We start from the raw sequence: 15,720 nt of genomic DNA, 5'->3' as shown, positions 1-15,720 counted from the left end.
TTAGGAGGTCCCCTAGTGGCCGTTAGCTGTAAAAATCCATAGATTAGCCGCAGGGTCGAAAAATGGGAAAAAAGGCGCGGCTTATAGTCCGAAAATTACGGTACTTAGTTTTAGGTTGAATGGACTTTTGCCGTTTAAAAGCATCTCAATGGACTTCAATTTTTCCTCCAGACCCAGTTGTCATTTTAACGCCGGGCACTCAGGTTATTTAAATAGGAAAACAAGTTGTGCTCCCATTGGCGCCCAGGAGTTTGTTTGTCTTAAAATAAGGTGTGGTCAGGCGAATAGCTGGAGCGTTCCCATCTTGGGGACTCAGAAAACGACTGCGTCTTTGATCACCAAAAACCTGGTCTAACTGTCAACCTGTATTTAATGTTGAGCTCACAGAACATTAGTCAACCTATATCCTGTCCGAGCGTATCGGCATGTCGGGTGATTGTAAGAGTTAATAAGGAAATTCAGGGAAATGTAAATTCAATCTGCCATCAACACATTTCATACAGCATCCTGTGTGCGTTCAGGTTGTGATTAGCAAGGAAATGAGAGCTGACACTCTGGCTGGTTTGAACCATGTTACGACCAAAACACACATATTTATAATCAAGTGATTTAATCCAACCTCTTTGCACTCTGCGCCTGGCTCTGCATCCAAATTCAGCGCCATGTGAGAAGCAAGATATGTGTCGAAGAAGGGCTATTACAAAAAACTTTATTGACTGAATCGACATTCTTAGGATTTCAGGCCTCTATCATTTTGTCAAGATCTCAAAAAAATGTCTCCGTCTGCTTTTTGGATTCCCTAAGAATTTCACTGCAATGAGTTCAGTATTCGTGTTTTAACATTTAATAATAATAATAATAATAATAATACTAATAAAAATAATAAATGTCATTTTTAATGCACTTTACATTTTTGGAAAACATCTCAAAGTGCTACAAAGATAAAACTGTAGTACAGTTATCTAAAATAAACAAATAACAAAAGAAATGTCACAGCATTTTTTCCATTGATTGAAAAAAGAGTAGATGATACTCACCACATGTTTCAGAGCATTGAGCAAAAGCTTCCTTCCTGATACCTTCTCAAGATCACCAACTATCCACATGGTCACAGCACTCATCCCGTCCTCGCCTAAAGGAAAAGAGCAATAGGGTGGCAGCATTAACTAATTAATCACGATTAATTAAGGTCTGAAATTAAAGCATTAATTCATTTTATTCTCGATTAATTGCATGCTATTTTGTCCCTTCAGGCACACCGAGGGTATGCCTCTGCAGTGTCTAGACAGTTAAGTTGACGAGTCAAAAGTAATATCCATTTCACTTTTTTAATGTTCCTTTGAGCTGTTTTCATTTAGAGTTCCTTTTTCGGCTGGTAAAGTTAATGCCGTAACCTTTGCTCTACCTGAAGGTCCTTCTTTATTTCAAAATTTTAATATGGAATTGAATCTCAGATCAAAGCACACTGGAGGCCTCTGAATATGAGTTTGATGTTTGAACATTGAGTCAAATGTTTGTATCTTTTGGGGCGCCAGATGGCCTACTGGTTATGTCACATGCTCAATATACAGAGGCTATATGCAGCTGCCATGGGTTCGAATCTGACCTCGGCCCTTTGCTGCATGTCACCCCACACTCTCTCCTCCTAACATTTCCTGTCTCGCTTCAGCTGTGCTTTCTAATAAATGCAAAAAGGTTTGTATCTTTGTATCTTGTTTTTTGATTTTTGTCTTGTAATCAGAGACAAATTTCCGACTTTGAATGACAAAGTCTCATCAATGAATCTATCCATCAAAGCAGGGTTTAATTCAAACAGCAAGTAAAGTACTCTCAGCTTTAGACAGAACAAAAATTCAAAATAAAAGTATAACAACTTTTATTTTTAAAAGAGAAATAATTTGAGTTTGACAGCTATCTCCTGCAGTTCCCCGGCACTGGTACAATAAAGCAATATATAATAAAATAACCTCTGGAGGGCAAAATTATTTTGAGCATTTCTTTATGTCAATGTCAACCTTTGTGCTTAATGTGGCATTTAGCAAAAGCTGCTAATAAATCAAAAGGGTTACCACATGCTGATACATGGACAACTAAGATGAGAGAGAGAGGGGGGGGGTGGTGAGGTACAGTTTGTGTGGGAGAGGTGAGAGAGACATCTGGCAGAGAGCTCAGTATATTAGCGGAGAAATGCACCACCTGTCATAGTTATACTTCACCTAGTCGGTCAGTCAATCAGTCAGTCAGTCAGTCAGTCAATCAGTCAGTTGGAAAAGCAGGCAGTCAACCAGTCAGCTAGTCCACATAGGGAGGATGGCAATCAGCCTCCTCAGCCTCAAGGAGACAGCTACACTCCAGGCCTGTGCAGTAAAATGCAGCACTGACCATACAGACAGTTGGCCTGAAGCCAGTCAGCAGACCTAGCAATTATGTTTCTGAAGGTGCAGCCTGTCTGCTTTAACAATCGTCGATTTCACACTTTCACAGATCAGTAAAGCAGTATAGAATTCATTTGTGTTTGGATATCGTTCATCTTAAAAAATGTTCAACAAGTAAACTAAGAAAGGCTGTTCTGCTTAGGACAACAATACGCAGAAGCTATTTTAAGTGTTGCATATCACTTTGTTCCTGAAAAACAAAAGGCAAAAAATAACAAGTTACTTCTTACCGCTATTTGTGAAATACTTCATTCTCTTAGCCATCACAGCTGTTTTGTCTCTGGAGTCCAAGTATGAAAACATAGTTGTGTCTTCCCAGTCATCAACAGCTGCAAGGTAAGAAATACAAAGTGAGAAGGAGTAGGGACAAGGAATCAGTAGTTAAAAGGTTTGAGATGAGTAGCAGTGGTCACCTGGGGTGGAGGTAAAGTCAAGGTACTTTCGCTCTGTGCTTAGAATAAGAGGGTTCATCCTGGGGACCACGTTGGCCTGCTCCATTAGGTAGTCCACAACATCTGATCCCTCAGTCAACTGACCCTGTAGGAACAGGATAAAACAGAGAGGTGCTACATCACTGAGGACATTCATGCATAAGGAAACACTGGATCTTGTGCGTATTCTGAATGTATATGCAAACAAAAAAACCAGAAGGACCAGGGAGGAATGCAGACGGATAGATGAACTGCCATTGGTACTAGAAAGAGGCTCAAAAATCAGTCCTTTCCATTCAGACAAGTCGTACCATAAAGACAGCTCTCTGAAAAGAAGTGGTTGTGTCCATTATGCGCTGCAGGATGATAGTTTCCAGCTCGTCTGGTTCCATCTCATCAGGGCTCAGAGGAACTCCATTAAATAAAGCCAGAGGCAGAGCACCCAGGCCACTCTTTTTGTAGAACAGGGCGCCATCCTGGAGCACACACAAAAAAAACATGAGGCTTTACATGCTCTTAGTTTACAAATGTTGGAATATTTTTAATGAACAGAAAAAAACAATAGAGCCCTTACCTTTCTTTTGTCATCATACTCGGATTCTACTCCTAGAATCCTTTCAGCACTGGCTTTAGGGAATTTGTTTATCAGGTAAGAAGAGATTGTTTCAACAGACAGCGACTCCCCGATGTCTACTCTGTTGTACAACTGCGGGAGGCAGGCAAGTCAGATCAGATTTGACCATCACTGTCTTCAAATCCCTGCTACTGTCAATAAATTCTCACTCTATGTGAAACTGTTGCTAGCAGAGGCAAAATCCCACTGAGTCATCTTTTCCAATAATTTCTTAAACCATGGCATAACATGAGGCCCAATGAAACAACGGACTTCTGAGGCACAAAGAACTGGCAAGGAGTGTGCTTTAGTTATTTATCAAGAAGTGCTCAAAACAATAGATCATATATGTATGTGACATACTTACTGAGAACATAGAAATTAGGGCCTGGGATAAATCGTACTCGTCCCCAATGTAATTTAGAAGTCGGTAAAATCCAACCCCTGAATCTGAGAAGCCATCAATCTCATCTCTGATGTTGACAACAAACACAAATCCAATTCTATAGAAAGAGGGAGCAAAAACAAGTATTCAATTTGCTGGTGAAATGAAAATCACTACCAGGTAAAGATTATAAATGCCAAGAGTTGTCTGTATAAACAGCATAGGAGGTGTGAGAAATAACGGCACCGACCTCAGGGGGATCTTGTGCTTGTAGAAAAGCTCTGCTAGTTTCACCAACTCAACACTCTCTTCTCGTGCTGGATCCAGGAACAGAACCTAACATCAAAGTTATCATCATCAAATCTAGATCAAAATAAATCTGCAAATACTTATTTTTCTAATTTAGATCACAGATTATTTACTTTACAAACTTTAAAAATACAACCACTTCCATCCAGTTCTGATAATCAGAGACATGAGAGTGTGGCAGAAAAGGGTCAGGAGCATCAAAGTATTTCATAGTTTTCAGTTTAGAAGAAGAAGAAGGCAACAATTGAGCTACAATTTAACTCTTCTCAGTTAAAAGCTGCATTTCTAGCCTTCAGGAGACTCACCAGGTTGAAGAAATTGCGCCTGATCTGCCGGATGACTCCAGGAAAGGTGGCCCTGAGGAGCTCTTGTACACCGGTTGGCCAGCTGCGGTATGTTGGGTCATTCTCTATGTCATTAACCCACTGAAAAGTGCAGAACAAACAGAAGGCCGGTTTAAAAACGGTGTTCATGAGCTAATCAAAAGCAACTAAACAGTGAGGGCCTCCTTTAAGTACAAGTCAGAGTGTAGTCTGATGAGTGGAATTTTCAATATTTTTCTCAACATCTTTAGCTTTCTGGACATGACTGATTTTCCAACAGCAGCTCCACCCTGTCTTTAACTCAAAGGATTCAGTGTTGTGATAAGCCAATCCGGTTATTTGCAAAGAGCAGAAACACATTGCGGAGGGTTACATTAGGAGGATATTGGAAGTAAAACTCCTTCAGTATTAACATCTTCAGACTTTAGATATTTGATCTGGAGTAAAAGGTGTACAGAATCAACACATCAAGCGGTGATGAAGGGCCCTCGCACCCCTGTGCATGTCGGGGTGTGTCGCGACCGTGGTTAGCGCAGCAGCAGAGGGATGTGGCTAAGCAGTGTGTTGAGTAGATCGATTTGAGTAAAAGTCGTAGTACTGGCAAGTTCAAACAGGCAACACTCACAGGATCACAGAATATTTAAAAGCAGAGCAGCTCAGGCCGGTACTATCATGATGTACAGCTACAAAGTGTGCTGCTGCAGTGGCGTCTTTAGGCGTTTTCACATATGCACTCCTGAAAATATGTAGATAATTTCAGGAGGAGTGCTCCAGATGTTCTCCTGACCTGGCTGTTCACACATGCATTGCACGGCTGGAAACTACCCCTGTCAGACAGGATTGGGGGCAGGGGGTCTCCTGAGGTAAGAACTTTGATGTGAACTGCAGCAGAGTTTTTATATTTTAATTTAAACTTCTGTGAACTTTGACAGCTCTAATAAAATCAAAATTCTTTACATTCAGGTTTTGAAAAGCGGTCAGACCATAAGATCAACAAGCACAATTTAGAAAGTAGCATTCACTTAGCGTTCCGTCAAAACCCATCCCCTTTCCCTCTGTGCTCCCTCAAAAGCCACACCCCTCACTTGCATGCACAAACAATGCATTGTGTAGAAACGCAAGTCATGTCTTATTCAGCGATAAGTAAACTCTCAGTATAAACTCCATCATCTATGACACGCTTTGAATGTGGGATCAGGTAATTACATGCATGTAAATTGAGCTGTTTACAAGCATACAACAGTTCTGTAAATAGAAATATGTTGTATCAGATTTATCTTCCTGTGTGTGAATGTGTGAGTATGTATCTCCCTCAGTCACACACTGCACATACTACCGTATTTTCCGCACTATAAGGCGCACCGGATTATAAGGCGCACCTTCAATGAATGGCCTATTTTAGAACTGTTTTCATATATAGGGCGCACCGGATTATAAGGCACATAGAATAGAAGATACTGCAGTCAAACGTTTGACTGGGGTTGCGTTATGCATCCACTCCTCTTCTCCCAAACGTGGAGGGGAACTTTTCCCTGATTCAGTAAACACGTAGTAAAAGAAACAGTCTGATACCACTAAATCAAACGTTAGTGCATTCACAATATAGTAACTCTCGAAATTGTTCATTCATTAGTGCATTCACAATAACTCAACGTTGTTCAAACGTTAATGTGCATATTCACAATATCTCCCAGCCTTGTTCAGTTGTAAACACGTAAAAGAAACACAGTCTGATACCGCTAATTCAAACGTTAGTGCGTAACTCAACATTGTTCAGTTACGTATAACACGTAAAGCTCACTTTTTCAGTTCATTCCCCGTCCACGAATCCCTCGAATTCTTCTTCTTCAGTGTCCGAATTGAACAGTTGGGCGAGTACGGCATCCAACATGCCCGGCTCCCTCTCGTCATTATCCGAGTCAGTGTCGCTGAGCGCCGTGTACAACCAGTATGGATCAACCAATTAACCAATTGATCCATATATAAGGCGCTCCGGATTATAAGGCGCACTGTCGTTTTTTGAGAAAATTAAAGGCTTTTAAGTGCGCCTTATAGTGCAGAAAATATGGTATATGTCTTAGAAGGGGAGATACAAGCTGAAAAAACAGACGTCATGGTTGATGGAGGAAAGGCATTCTTTGGCATTTTTATAAAAACAAGATTTTTTTAAACGACCAGAGGGGCAAAAATTAAAATTGAGAGGTTTAATTTGATTGCTTTTTCTTGGCATATCTCCCTACTAATACCGGAAGCTCCTGGCAGGCTTGAGACTGGAGCTGGATAACTGTTTCACCAATTCACAGCCTGGTGAGGGTACACAAAGACCCTGAACACCTGCAGAGTTGGAAAATAGTGCTTTTTGACCTTGCTCACCATTATAGCTGGATGTCTGATATCTAAGGCATAGCTCTCATCCACAGCATTTACAGGTAGCCTCAGCAGCTTTCCCTGATGCTCTCCTTTGATGCCTAGGTTATGAAACCCCTCCAGCACCCTTGCTTCTCCTCTGAGGATGTCCAATATACTGTAAAAACAAAATCCATTTCACAGGTTATTAATTTATACATACAAGTTGTGTGTAAGTGGTCCTGCTGTGCAACAAACTGTGGTACATTTTCAACAGATTTTCTGAACATATAAGCAGTTCTGTGCCGTCCTGGGGAGCACAGAGAGGCAGACCAATGCACCCTCCTGCTGGGTTCCTACCTGAAAGGGTTGTGAGCGTCCAGATCAATGTGCAGCCCGTTGATGAAGAGCTCCCCGTCTCCAGAGTGAACACCAGCGGTCTCACTGAGACGCTGAAAGAACAAGCCTGAAGTGTTAGTTTATAATCAAAACCTATCACTGATTGATTCACTTTTAAGATCTGAAATTCAAAAAAGGAAAAGACGTGCATAGGGAGCACAGTAGTAAGTAGAAGTGAGAAAGTGTGAGAAGTAAGAATTATACCTCATATTTGATCTTGTGATTTATTTTGAACACAGATTAGAAACTCAGCCTCTCTAAAATATAACTTGCGCATGGTTTGAGGATTTTATCAGAGAAAACTTCCTGCACTATCATGTGAAAAAGCGGCTTATGATATCACACCTTTTGGTTCTCCTCAATTTCTTTTCTCATTTCCTGCTTTACGGCCACTCTTGTCAGTGATCTGTGGGAACAGTAAAACATGTACAGTCACCATCAGCTTTTACCACATCCCCAGCCAGCAGTAAAATGCCAGTTTTAATCTCTGAAAAACCTGTGGGCTCTCAAGATGGTGCTTTTTCAGTCAATTCCCTGTCAACATCAGACTCTTACTCAGCACTTTTTGATGTTATTACAAACTGCCTGAGCCGAGCACACATCAAAAAGGCGATTAGATCTCTGTTTTTGAGGATGTACTTATTGTGGATAATGCTCAAACAAATGGGTTTACAAAAGGCATATTTCATGTGAACTGAGATAACAGCATTTTTTGTGGAATCACATATTGTAACACAGAGTAGGGCTCCTAACAATATGGATTTTGGAAAGGGACCAAATGTGTGAGCCAGTCAGTCAGAAAGAGAAAATGAGATACATTTTATTACCTGGCTTTGCTTGGGAAGTTCTGACTGAGATCCCGCATGAGCTTCAAGGCATCAAATTTTGGCACGGACATGATTCTGGCAGCTGCCTGGAAACTAAGATCTATCAAGATGAAGCACAAAGAAAAAAACAACATTTATACATCTAAGAATTCCTGTTAAGTGGGTACGATTGATATCCATGCAATGTTTTAAAAATGGTAAATGGACTTCAGCTTGTATAGCACTTTTCTATTGTTCTGACTACTCAAAGTGCATTAACATCGCAGGTCACACCTACCCATTCACACCCATACACTGATGGCAGAGACTGCTGTTTCAGTGTCCATCAAATTAACTCATCCATTCATACACATTCACACGGTGCTGATGAAGCAGCAGGAGTGACTCGGGTTTAAGTGTCTTTCCCAATGACACATCTGACATGTAGCTGCAGAAGCTGGGGATCGTACAGTTTAGAGACGACTGACTGTACCACTTAGGCACAGCTGCCTCAAACTGGAAGAACCAAGTAATCAATGTGCTATAGCACATCGACTGAAATCAAATTGTACTTCAAACTATAATTATTATTAGACCTTCATATACAAATGTTAATATTTAAAGTCATCAAATAGCTTGAACAAAACAATTTCTTATTTCTCTACTCATACAGTCTTTACGTGGTTTGTTTATACTCATTTTAACTACTGAATAGATACCTTGCATTTCCCACACTTTGAGAGGGATCATGTCATTGGTGCTCTCCAGGAGATGTTTGCGAAGCTCTAGGAGTTGTTCCTGGAGTTCAGGGTGAGATTTCCTGAGATGAGGTAAAAGAAGAGAGAAGAAAAAAGCTCATGCATCACTTTGAGTCTCTTTTATTTCCTTTATCAAGTCCCGCTGAGCACAGGATGCCCAGCAGCAATTTTAGATTTAAAAAAACAACCTTTATTGTAATTAACATGCTACAGCTAACCTACTTACTTCAGCGTTCCGAAAACAAATCCTTGGACTTCATCGTTGTTATCCTCCTCAGCATTCGTGACGGTCTTTGAATCTACAAAGTGAAAAGATGTGTTTTGATTTATTGACACGAGGAACCAGCTGGTAATGTTTGATAGGGAACCAACTGACCTTTTACTTTGGTGTCATCCACGGCTTTGTATTCTGTGCTTTTGATAGCCAACTCCACACCATACCCAGATAAAAGCATCTTTTGAGGCTTTGGATTCTACAAACAGATCGAGGCAGAGTAATTGCTTCAATTTAAAACAGTGTGGAGGTGTTCAGTTTACGTATGTGACTGCAGGGGAACTTTTCGGCCTTTTCCTAGAAACACTGCACAGCCAGAATGTAAAGGTCCACCTGCCTTAGCCACAGCCGTAATTAGCAGGCATATAAATTAAGCATACAGTCAGTGGCATCAATGGAAATATAATGGGAGCTCAGAGTTTCAGTAGCAAACACGTACAACTGTCATAGGATGGGTTCATAGGTTCATCAGGTATCTGTTCTGCTAGATGTCCCCCCCCCCCCCCCCCCCCGTTGTTAAACAACACTGGCTAGGAGCAGAAATAAACTCAGCTGCAAAAACAGGAGGCTGAATGCGTGAACTCCTTTCTACCGTGTTCCACACTGCCTCTGGACATTTTTGGGGAGCTTGAAGGCATGGGTTTCAGTGGGCTGAGTGAGCAGCAACCTGACATGTGCAACAAACCGCCGGTCTGGACGATTGGTGAATAAAAATATAGAGTAACAAACCATGACCTCTTGGTTGAATCAGAATGCTGTGTGCAAGTCAGACATTTTCCACTAAAATCACTGCCCAAAAATCTTATGCGGGGCTATGATATCAAGGTGTCCACATTGTTTTGGCCATGTGTTGCATGTCTTGATGTCTTGATTTTTCATTAACATACAGTAACTGCAAGTTATTATCTGTAACACACTTGGCCTTTGGGAAAACAAAGCACATAGACCAGCAGGCACACACAGCAGCAGACTCACTGACATTCAACCTTGACACTAATGTCACTCAGATTCAAAGCACCGCCTCAGTCTTCCACAGGCACAACCAGAAGTCTTTTACACCCACACTCAGCTATTCTCCAGCTGACAAAAGGAACCATGTCTTAAGGAATAAAAGAACCTTTTAGTCCATAAAAGCACCGCCGTATGGGTCAGTTTGAGTTTCGGATATCTGCTGATTCTTTTTGAACATTTTTAAGCCATGCAATCTGGACTTGATGATCCCTGCTTTTGTACGAGTTTCACTTTAGGGAATAAAGTAGCACTGTTATATCACTACAATTGCACCATCGTATAGGTAAAGATGAAACAAGGGATGTCTACGGCACAGAGGAATAACCAAAGGCTTTGCTACAGGAGCAATAGTTGTCAGTAGGAAAAATGAACTTTAGGTTAAAAACATATAGATTCTCACGAGCTGCAGAACTGAGCTGCTCTGTGTAAACAGCAACACATATAAGCACCGGATATATTACTAGAAGATATATTCTTAGAGAGGTACAGCATACCACAGTATTTATTAAAGTTTTTAATAAGTGGAACATCACTTCAAAAAAGAGATGTGATATCATGTCTACTCACCGCCACAAAATGCCGCAGCACATATAAAAGAGAGCCCTCTTCAGCTTTCTCTGACAGCACCTTATGAAAGGAGGTGAACTTCTTTGTTCCAATCTCAGCATAGAGGATCACGACTGGCACATCTGTTTTATTGGCCCCTGGATATGTATGATCATGCTTGTACAAATGTGGTTTGGGCCTGCAAGCATATGGAAATTTTAAAGACAATGCAGAAAAAAATGAAAGCGTCAAAAAACACTCATTCACAGGCAAAAAGTTATCAATAAAGGCTTTTTAAGAAAAACATCTTGATCCAGAGAAACTGTTTAAACTTGTTATTTCTTTCCAGATGGAGTTCATCCACAGAGGGGTTAATGATGCAATTCTGTGTTACCTGCCTGCTGCTGCCTTCAGGAGCTTTTTGACGTCCTTGGTGCTGCAGCTTTGTTGACCGTGGATGGAGACAAAGGCAGGGCAAGCCTCAGGTGGAGGCTCATCCCTGGCTATCTGTTTGAAGCAGAACAGGGAGAATGAACGACAACATGCCGGCTTCAACATACTACACAACATGAAACAACGTGATATACTTCTATTGGCTAGATGGGGAGTTTATCTTGCACTCAAATGCTGCACACATTTAGCTGTTTCTTCACTATAGTCACAGTAATGATGCTACTATTGACAGGTTCTCAGGACTTGTCCCCATCGAGGTTACTCACATTGGGAATCAAGTGTTTCAGGCTAAAAGAAAAAATACAAATGGTAAGTCTATTGTTACAGAGTCAGGATTTAACCCTAAAACTTGAACATAGGTCAAAGATAATCAGAGTAAAATCAGTTAAGTGATTAATATATTCTCTATATTTCAAAGTAATCACCAAAACAGTTTACACTGTGCAGCCAAACACTCCATTTCCCATATTCAAGGCCATTACTCACTCAAATGTTAAACACAATGAACATTTGGGAAATTCCTCAACTAGTGCATCACTGTCACATCATGACAGCAGTAGAACCAAGGAGCCAAATGAGTATAGTCTACCTAATACTGCTGTCATATCGTATAAACAACAGGTAGGACAGAAATGTCTTACCTAACCTTTCATGTATTCAAGCTACTTAAAGTAGACAATTAGTATATGGTGCTAAATACAAAAACTTGAATTGTTATTTCATCTTCTCAACCTGTCACATTCTATTGAAAATAAAACTGCTTTAGATGAAGACATTAGCACATACACACATAACTACAAATGACTACAGTCGTAGAATAATGATCTAACATCAATCACTGATGAGGAAACCAGTCAACCACGGGAGAAGGATCGTACATGTACAACAAAGTTATATATTTAATGTAACTGCTTCATCAGGCTGATCAAAGGTTATATTTTCACTGTCAGTGCAATAACTTTGTCAGAGCCACCACGCTGGACACGTTTACAATAACATGTTCAAATTTTCAGTTTAAAATATAAGAATGATAATGTTAGCAAATGTTTACTTTGCACAAAGTTAAACAAATACCTGCATTTATTTGCAGGTATTTTGTAATAAACTTTATTATTAGACAATGAAATGTAGCCTTGTTGATGGCTAGATGGAAAGTCAAAGAAACACAAAAGTGACAAGCAGCAATGAGGTATTTAAATGGGTTTGTGAAAACTTTAACCTGCTGGTAGCGCTAAAGGAATTCAGAGGATCAACTAACTTAGGGAGTCATGTGTCACTAATACCTGTATGAAATGGATGCCAATCTATTGTTTTAGTATCATACTCAAAGCTTGAAATGTCAGCTTTGTGATGGTGATCTGAGAAAAATTAGAGAATCATCAAAGTTAGTAAGTTTCGGCCTCTGAGGACACTAAACATCTGAAGCAAATACACATCAACTGATTAAAAAAGTTGATCAGATATTTCAATTGAGATAAAAGTCTCCCATCAACCCTATCATAGCTGCAGCTGCAAGCTCTGTCGTTAGTCATGGTGGCTTACTTTCTTGCAAACAGTCCTCCCAACTTCAAGACTGTATGTTCACAGCCAGTCCATGTAATATATCTTAAAGCCTTGTCTGGGTGCAGTACCGTTATCCAGAAATCACATTTTAAATTGATTTAATACCTTTGTACACAGTATCAATTTGCTTGCACTTAAGTAAGATGGATATTAAACTAGAGATCATTGAGCTTTGACGATCTTCTTATAGGGCTTCTGGTAGCTGGGCATACTTTACAGCACTAGTAGCCAAATGTGCTTGTTAATAATACTGTCATTTTGATTTTACAGGACATTCTTGCACTAAAGCTAACCAGGCTGAAAAAAAATCAGAAACTAACTCACTGGAGTTTAGACAGACTGTGGAATGCTTTTCATATATGTGGCATTGACAGCATAATGATAAATACATCTGACAGTTAAAGCAGTTTTACAAGTTATGATCACTCATTCAAACTTGTTTTTGACACTGGATCAATTTAAGGTAATAAAACTTACATACTTAAATTCTGTGAGAAACCACAGAGATAGACGAGCACTGTTCTGAGAAAATGAGTTATCGATCTGGAGAAATTCACACAGTGGTTTGAAAACAATGACAGTCATTTTAAGATTGAGTCAAAACAATTGAGAAAAAAAACTTAAAGTGAGGCTTACAAGACCACCCTGGATCAATATGAGGGTCAACAAACAATATGACTGCTTTTAACAACAAGTGAACATGGCACTCTTGTAATATTCCCATGCTGCTTATGAGGCAGGTCGTATATTAGTGTCATACTATTTTGATCACAACATACCTGCTGGGATGCATGAACAGCTGGTGAGTATGATCGTAGGGCCAAAGCAAATTTGAGGAGGTTAATCTGAAGATCTGTGAGGAACTGGCCTGCCTTCTTAATGATCAGGTTGTAGTAGGAGCGCACAGACTCTGTAGGACACATCAGGATTAGTAATAATGTGGCGTCTTTTAAAATAGAAGCATACCTGTCATGGCACAAATCATTCAATGTCTATGGGCAATAACATAGACAATATACAGCAATAACATCTCTGAAGTCACAGATGATTCAACATACCTCCTTGCTTGTATACAGTGAGCTCTTTCACAGTGTCAACAAAATGCCAGAATTTCTCATTCCCATCTTCTCCAATAAACTCGCTGCATTATACAAAATGAATTAAAAAAAGGTACAATTAGTAACAAACAACAAATTCTGACAGTCAAACAGTTACAGCTGGACACCACAGATTTATTTTATGTCTTTGGGGAAAATAATTGAAGCCAAACTGTCTACACTCTGACACAACTATGACACTACGTTTTATAAAAATTAAATACCATGCAATTGGTTTTAAGAACATAGAGAATGTATGCAAACACACAAGAACAAAAAAAAAACATCCTGTGGACAAAAATGTATGCAGACAAGCGAAAAGTATTTATTACATTTAAATGTATTTACTAAGCACATTTGTCTGTTATTGGTTTATAAAGTTTGTCTATTTAGAGAGAATTTGCTAAGTTAATTTCCAGTGGAGAATGTGGTGCTTAGATTCCTAGTTTATCAAAAACCTTTTATTGCAAATCAGTGACATGGATATGGATGTCCAAAGACCAGTAGGCTGAATTACCTCGTCTCCAAGAGGAAAGGCGTCATTGTCCACTTTGCTTTGAGACTGGCAGTGACGCCTTTGGGGGCTGATATGGCATGTTGTATGTTCAGGAACAGTAGTAACAGCACAATAAGGTTCTTCATTATCTCCGGCTAGGTGTAACATGAACCTACGGTGACAGAAAACATAATCCGACGTCGTCAGTCAGTGGCAGCTCCTTTGGTTCATATAAGGGCTTCCTTTCAGTGCCACGTAGTTGCTCTAAAACAATTATCTAAACCGCAACACCGGTACACATGTATCCTACGAGTTAGAACACACCTCAGAAACAGAGTACAACACTGTTAAATTAAATGACATGACATAAACACTTGTATCACCTTGTTAGCTAGTCCTACTTAGAGAATAACGGTCACTCAGAGGGGTCATAAAACTAAAGTTCACTTAGTTGTAGCAAAGAAGTGACTGTAGGTACGAAAACGATGCACTATCAATATGTATCTAACCCGCACAGTCTACAAAGACCAGTTTCTACAAACATGTAATGTTGTATGTTAACACTAAGAACCCTGTTTGTTATTATGTTGTCAAAAGTAAGTCCCTCACCCCGTCACTGTTCCTGACCGCTTCCATACAAAGCAAAGGGCTTCAGGCTGGTATTTTAGGAAGCTAGCAGCACAGCTAGCAAGTTGCCGTGGTTGCCGCATACTGTGGTGTCTGGCGCTGCCTGTCACTAGTGTCTGGCATAATCTTTGATTAAAAAATACACCATGATGATTATTTTTTGAAGCACAACAGTACAGATTTTTCAAAGCACTAAAATTAGAGATGGGCGTTTCACAGTCTTATAAAACTTTAATGTTAAGTGGTAATTTATTCCGGCAGAGCGGTAGACAGCTAAAGGGACAGACGCTGAAGCTTAAACACTTTCCCACCAAATGCTTGAGCATGTTGTTGCTATGAGTATGTGTCAGTATGACAATGTGTGAAACAGTTGAGTTAAACGTTTGTTTTTACACAGATTGTATGTGAAGATACAGTACATAATACGTTAGTGTTTTCATGTAGGTTAACAAATAACCATAGCAATAAATAAAGTATATAATCCAGCAATTCACTATCAGATGCCCAGTAGGCTACTCTTTTTTATTTTACTTATGTAAAGATGTAGGGAAAAAAGGATTGTCTTGACCAAAGTTTCTGTATTGATCAGAAAGTTAAGCAGCATCATGACATCTTCCACTAGACCTTCCACTTCCTTACTCTCTTCTGGCATTTTAACAAAGCACACTTAAAGTTTTAATTAGGACACGTCAACACTGTGGTGAGATCACATGGGGATTTTGCAGACATTAAAAAGCTGTCTGAGAGTAAATTAGCTAAAGAATTTTATTTGCAGACGCTTCCCTTTCCCCCTGATTCTGTATGGTGAGTAAAGTTGACCAAGTACCCAATATGGATATCACACAAAT

General features: G+C 39.8%; 1 protein-coding gene across 4 annotated transcripts in view; it reads right to left on the bottom strand.

The window, feature by feature from the left end:
- Positions 1–14,943, bottom strand: part of uggt2 (UDP-glucose glycoprotein glucosyltransferase 2) — a 41,987-nt gene extending 27,044 nt beyond the window's left edge. For all 4 annotated transcript variants that reach the window (XM_065961959.1, XM_020634474.2, XM_065961960.1 and 1 more), the window contains exons 1-21: positions 14,855–14,943; positions 14,267–14,417; positions 13,711–13,793; positions 13,432–13,562; positions 11,031–11,143; positions 10,658–10,835; positions 9,182–9,278; positions 9,032–9,104; positions 8,767–8,867; positions 8,069–8,168; positions 7,587–7,647; positions 7,203–7,294; positions 6,870–7,020; positions 4,479–4,598; positions 4,115–4,200; positions 3,847–3,982; positions 3,441–3,572; positions 3,178–3,342; positions 2,849–2,972; positions 2,666–2,764; positions 1,038–1,132 (exon numbers count right to left, since the gene is read on the bottom strand). In XM_065961959.1, the coding sequence (XP_065818031.1) occupies positions 1,038–1,132; positions 2,666–2,764; positions 2,849–2,972; positions 3,178–3,342; positions 3,441–3,572; positions 3,847–3,982; positions 4,115–4,200; positions 4,479–4,598; positions 6,870–7,020; positions 7,203–7,294; positions 7,587–7,647; positions 8,069–8,168; positions 8,767–8,867; positions 9,032–9,104; positions 9,182–9,278; positions 10,658–10,835; positions 11,031–11,143; positions 13,432–13,562; positions 13,711–13,793; positions 14,267–14,391 (2,262 nt within the window). In that variant the 5' untranslated portion in view covers positions 14,392–14,417; positions 14,855–14,943. The remainder of the gene's footprint in view (positions 1–1,037; positions 1,133–2,665; positions 2,765–2,848; positions 2,973–3,177; positions 3,343–3,440; positions 3,573–3,846; positions 3,983–4,114; positions 4,201–4,478; positions 4,599–6,869; positions 7,021–7,202; positions 7,295–7,586; positions 7,648–8,068; positions 8,169–8,766; positions 8,868–9,031; positions 9,105–9,181; positions 9,279–10,657; positions 10,836–11,030; positions 11,144–13,431; positions 13,563–13,710; positions 13,794–14,266; positions 14,418–14,854) is intronic.
- Positions 14,944–15,720: the final 777 nt, after the last annotated feature.

Source organism: Labrus bergylta, chromosome 13 (assembly GCF_963930695.1).
Source record: "Labrus bergylta chromosome 13, fLabBer1.1, whole genome shotgun sequence".
Taxonomy (NCBI): Eukaryota; Metazoa; Chordata; class Actinopteri; order Labriformes; family Labridae; genus Labrus; species Labrus bergylta.
Note: the sequence above shows the minus strand (reverse complement) of the source record. Positions and strands in the feature narration are given on the sequence as shown.